Below are 6,291 nucleotides of genomic sequence, written 5' to 3'. Positions count from 1 at the left end.
GCATATAAATACATACAAATAATTTTTAATTGGGGCCGGAGACTAAAGAAAACAATAATTTAGAAAAAAATGTTTAATAAAATCTTAGATAATACATATGTATAACAAATTATATTATTATACAATTTTTCACATTTACTTGATTATCACACCATAATTTTAACATTGTTTCCATCTCAGGGATAATACCATGACGTTTACGAATGATGCTTGAATTTAAAGATTGAGCATTTTTTACAGCTTCGAGAATTTTTTCTTTACCTTTTATAATTGTCTGACAGTTTATTCCAGTAGATCAAACTTCTTTGCCAATTCACAGATTTTTATTTTTGTATCGAAGTCTTTAATAATGTTAACTTTACATTCCAAAGATAAAGTTTTTTTTTCTTGTTTGATGCAGAAGAATCAGTTCTACTTCGTTTAGATGACATAGTAGAGGCTCTCGAGTCTCCATAGATATAACAAACACAGAAATAAATAACACAAAATAAATTGTAGCTATATGTCGATTCCACGCGACACATTCGAACATGTAAGCTGAACAATAGTGTGGGGGAGTGAGTAATCAAGAGTTGTGTGGTGCTCAAACAAAAGACAAATCAACGAGATTTGAAAATCGCATAAGTCGCGGTATTATGTTTTTTAATTTTTTTTACTCTATGACAAGCATGGGCAATTCATTGATCACTATTGACTAGTCCACTGATTCCCAGAGTGGGTGCTACCATCCCTTGAGGGTGGTAGAAGACTGAATGGGGTGCTAGAAGGCAAGGTGTTGGAAGACAAAGACAAAGAGAACAAAAATTCATTTTGAAACAAACAAAAAGATGTAAGAAATACACACACTAATAAAAGGAGTGATAGTCCAGAATGTTTGGGAAACACTGCATCATTTTTTGTCGTGCAAAAGTAATAGTGTTTTAAACACGAAAAACTTTGGTAATTTCAGTAGGAATGTTAATTTTATGTTTTTCACAGAAACTGTTTAACTATTCTTATGGGTTGGTAATGCTATGCTTTATGAAATAATTTGTGCTCATTTTTGTTTCTGATATCTGAAAGAGCACATACATTATTTTCCTAAGGTGAAAAATAAACACTGCTAGTGTGAACCTATGACCAACTACCAGTTTTTTGTGGTTTTATCCATTCGGCCACTGGTGAGCATCAAACTTGATTTATCATCTTAGGTTATATTGAAGTTTTGGCTTTTTATAATAATTGATAAAACTTAATTTTCAACAGTAAAAATCATTAAAGACGAAAAACTTTTAAACATTCAAAAGAGAAAGAGGAGGAGAATTTTAAAGTACATATTATTAGTAAAATATATATATATATATATATGTAATTAATCTGGCAATTATATATTTGATTTAATATAACTTGAAAGATATTATAATTATTTCTATATATCAATTTATCTTGTATTTAATTATTATATAAACAGGTGCATTGTAATAAACAGTGCAGCTGCAAGATGTAATGTTTGTTTTTGTATATAAATATGGTATTTTATCTGAAATACAGTTGTAGTACGTTGATTTTTGATTGTTTTAATGTAATTTCAGCCGAACCTTCAGTGTATTTGTTAGAGCTTTAGTTTATTTAAAATAATGCATAAAAGGTATAATCTATTTTAAATCCAAATGAAATAGATTTTTAGATATAAGTAGGTAAATATTTCGAATAAAATAAAATAACTTACTGGAATTTAATTAAAATAATCAAACCACCTTAAATACGTTGCTGGAAATAGTAAGGTGGTTTGATTATTTTAAATATTTCGAATTTGTGTTTATATATATACATCAGGGATAGCCAAACTTTGTCATGATAGGAGCCATGTCATCTGTCTACATTATATATGGTTAAAGTGCTATACAGTAGATAGTACTGTTTCTTTACTATAGTAGTACTTTATGATAATGGAGTAAATTGACTGTTTACCTAATTGAACATTATTAATATATTCAAAGCTTTCAGTTGCCTGTTTAATGTTAAGTTGCAAGTTACCCTTACAATCTCTGTATATATTACACTATACAATAATCAGAAAACTTAAGAATATTATATATGTGTAAGTAGTATGTATCAAGTTTATAAAATAAATTCTATAAGTATATGGGAACTACAGTAAGGGTCAAGAAAATGTGGCTCACAAGCCACAGTTTCGCCACTGTGGACACACACACACCCACTGGGGTTTTGAATGGAATCTGTAAAATATAGGTTATTGAATTTCAAAATATTAATAAACTTGAAAGAAAATGTTTTATTACTATAAATAACAATAAATTTTATAAAGCTTCTTGTAATTTCTTGTAATGTATGTCTTTACAGATGTTAATAGAATTTTGCGAAGGAGGAGCATTAGACAGCATCATGTTAGATTTAGAAAAACCTCTTTCCGAACCTCAGATACGTTATCTATGCCATGAAATATGTGTCGCTTTAGATTTTTTGCATAAAAATAAAGTCATTCATAGAGACTTAAAAGCTGGAAATGTTCTGTTAACTTTAGATGGAGGAGTAAAATTAGGTAAGTAATGCTTGGTCTAAATACAATTTTCCAAAGAATGATATTCTTTAAAATGCAAATAATTATAAGTTTTTTGTTTGATAAACTGATGCCCTGTATCCTGCAGTATCAAATATTCAGCCAAAATTATTTTACGCTTTATCATCAATAAGTAATTTTATTCGTATATCTATTTTATATACCTATGTATAGTGGATCATGAGTGGAAAAAGTTTAAGAAGTTTAATTATTTTAATAATTAATTTAGAAGGTTCTGAAAGAAAAGAATCAGTTCAACGCTGGACTTAAACCTGCAACACCTGCTTACCATGCAGTTGCATTGCCAGTTACACTATCTGAACCTTCATCTGATCTGTAACTGAGTATGGTTATATTTAAATGAATAAATTCTGGAAGTGAGGATTGGATGAAGATTCAGATAGCATAGCCTCACAGTAAGTGGGGGTTGCAGGTTTGAGTCTCATTTTATGCAGATTATTTTCTTCTACAACCTCCTAAATTAATAAATTTAGCAAGAGATGGTGCCTAACACCTGCCTCTAGTGCCAAACTACTTAGCATTTAATTAATAACAGTAGTAGTAATATAGTCCAATATAATTTGGCAATCATTCGGCTTTAATATATAGTTATCGGGTTTGGCTGTTTATGTTTGGAATTGTTTTTTAAAAGAGAATTTTTTAACTATACAATAATTGTTTAAAATAGTTTCAAATGTATATAAAATTAATAACAACATATACAATGACTCGATAAACTTGTAGTACCAAATCTACTGAATTTTTTGTCAGGCCACTTAGTAATCAAATACAAACAGTTTGCTAGAGGTAGGTGGTCAATTTCTTTGTATGTGATTATTAAATCATCAAATATATCTTGATAAAAAATTCTGGCAGATTATTTAATACTACATAAAATTAATTTACAGTTATTTTATATTAAAAACATTTTCTGTAACAAAGACCAAATGTTTATACGTTAAGGTAGATCTGTAAGAACATTTTTAAACATGTATTTGTGATACAAAATTATTTATAAACACAAGTCTGTAGTAAATTTTTGTACTCTTGAATATGTTTTACATATAATTTGCAATACTTACAACAAGTAAATTGTTATTTAAGCAAGACAAATCTTATTTTGTTAATTAAAGCAATTTGTCTGCATTCTTTTGTGCGGTTCAAATATTTGAAATATTTCTTTTTTTTTTTCAATTCATTATTTTTATTTTGACTTCATTTAGAAATTTCATTGATGTTTACTTAATTTCTATAGATAATGTTTGTTACATACATTTTAACTTTGAAAACTAGAATTTAAGATAGGAGGAGCAATAATGAGATTTTGCTTCAGTCACAAGAAATAAAATATTCCAAAATGAATGTAATAAATTAACATTAAGGAAAATCATTCCCACTATTAAATTTAAAGAAATATTTTATTCAAATGACCTTAATGAATACAAGGAGCTTAGTGTTGTACATCTGTTCCATTTGCCACACATAAAATATAATTTAATTTTTTTTAATGTTATGGAAAATATATCCAAATATGATGTGCGTAATCATGTCTAAATGTATGGAAGAAATCTTAAACAGAATTTCTCCCGTTCTGACACATTAAAAATTTATAAATGACACATATTAAAATTGTAATTATACTCCAAATAAAAAAACCCAAATTTATTCAGATATTTTGGCGTATTTAATTATTATATAAACAGGTGCATTGTAATAAACAGTGCAGCTGCAAGATGTAATGTTTGTTTTTGTATATAAATATGGTATTTTATCTGAAATACAGTTGTAGTACGTTGATTTTTGATTGTTTTAATGTAATTTCAGCCGAACCTTCAGTGTATTTGTTAGAGCTTTAGTTTATTTAAAATAATGCATAAAAGGTATAATCTATTTTAAATCCAAATGAAATAGATTTTTAGATATAAGTAGGTAAATATTTCGAATAAAATAAAATAACTTACTGGAATTTAATTAAAATAATCAAACCACCTTAAATACGTTGCTGGAAATAGTAAGGTGGTTTGATTATTTTAAATATTTCGAATTTGTGTTTATATATATACATCAGGGATAGCCAAACTTTGTCATGATAGGAGCCATGTCATCTGTCTACATTATATATGGTTAAAGTGCTATACAGTAGATAGTACTGTTTCTTTACTATAGTAGTACTTTATGATAATGGAGTAAATTGACTGTTTACCTAATTGAACATTATTAATATATTCAAAGCTTTCAGTTGCCTGTTTAATGTTAAGTTGCAAGTTACCCTTACAATCTCTGTATATATTACACTATACAATAATCAGAAAACTTAAGAATATTATATATGTGTAAGTAGTATGTATCAAGTTTATAAAATAAATTCTATAAGTATATGGGAACTACAGTAAGGGTCAAGAAAACGTGGCTCACAAGCCACAGTTTCGCCACTGTGGACACACACACACCCACTGGGGTTTTGAATGGAATCTGTAAAATATAGGTTATTGAATTTCAAAATATTAATAAACTTGAAAGAAAATGTTTTATTACTATAAATAACAGAATAAATTTTATAAAGCTTCTTGTAATTTCTTGTAATGTATGTCTTTACAGATGTTAATAGAATTTTGCGAAGGAGGAGCATTAGACAGCATCATGTTAGATTTAGAAAAACCTCTTTCCGAACCTCAGATACGTTATCTATGCCATGAAATATGTGTCGCTTTAGATTTTTTGCATAAAAATAAAGTCATTCATAGAGACTTAAAAGCTGGAAATGTTCTGTTAACTTTAGATGGAGGAGTAAAATTAGGTAAGTAATGCTTGGTCTAAATACAATTTTCCAAAGAATGATATTCTTTAAAATGCAAATAATTATAAGTTTTTTGTTTGATAAACTGATGCCCTGTATCCTGCAGTATCAAATATTCAGCCAAAATTATTTTACGCTTTATCATCAATAAGTAATTTTATTCGTATATCTATTTTATATACCTATGTATAGTGGATCATGAGTGGAAAAAGTTTAAGAAGTTTAATTATTTTAATAATTAATTTAGAAGGTTCTGAAAGAAAAGAATCAGTTCAACGCTGGACTTAAACCTGCAACACCTGCTTACCATGCAGTTGCATTGCCAGTTACACTATCTGAACCTTCATCTGATCTGTAACTGAGTATGGTTATATTTAAATGAATAAATTCTGGAAGTGAGGATTGGATGAAGATTCAGATAGCATAGCCTCACAGTAAGTGGGGGTTGCAGGTTTGAGTCTCATTTTATGCAGATTATTTTCTTCTACAACCTCCTAAATTAATAAATTTAGCAAGAGATGGTGCCTAACACCTGCCTCTAGTGCCAAANTCCAAATATGATGTGCGTAATCATGTCTAAATGTATGGAAGAAATCTTAAACAGAATTTCTCCCGTTCTGACACATTAAAAATTTATAAATGACACATATTAAAATCGTAATTATACTCCAAATAAAAAAACCCAAATTTATTCAGATATTTTGGCCCATAATTGTATTATTTTTAAATTATTATCGTAAAGAGTTTAAAAATAATTTTTATATTTGTTTTAAAAGACATGGTTTATAATGTAATAATTATTTTCTTGCTTTGCATTTTATGTTGACAGAATTTGATTTGTGTGTTAAATAATATATAAATTAAATTAAAATCACAATTTCTGTAGAATTTTGTAGCAATTTTTATATAATTTTAATTCTGCGAATGGATTAAT

At 27.8% G+C, this 6,291-nt stretch overlaps 1 protein-coding gene across 4 annotated transcripts in view; it reads left to right on the top strand.

The window, feature by feature from the left end:
* LOC111622876 (serine/threonine-protein kinase 10-like) overlaps nt 1-6,291 on the top strand; it is a 71,106-nt gene that overhangs the window by 32,621 nt on the left and 32,194 nt on the right. For 3 of the 4 annotated variants that reach the window (XM_023365328.1, XM_023365329.1, XM_023365327.1), the window contains exon 3: nt 2,344-2,542. In XM_023365328.1, coding sequence (XP_023221096.1) covers nt 2,344-2,542 — 199 coding nt within the window. Of the gene's footprint in view, nt 1-2,343; nt 2,543-5,105; nt 5,358-6,291 lie in introns of those variants that run through there. The other variant, XM_023365330.1, reaches the window with a different exon arrangement.

Source organism: Centruroides sculpturatus, unplaced genomic scaffold (genome assembly GCF_000671375.1).
Source record: "Centruroides sculpturatus isolate CEXI.00-Female unplaced genomic scaffold, Cexi_2.0 scaffold290, whole genome shotgun sequence".
NCBI lineage: Eukaryota > Metazoa > Arthropoda > Arachnida > Scorpiones > Buthidae > Centruroides > Centruroides sculpturatus.
The sequence above is the reverse complement of the archived record's forward strand: the minus strand, read 5'-3'. Positions and strand labels throughout refer to the sequence as shown.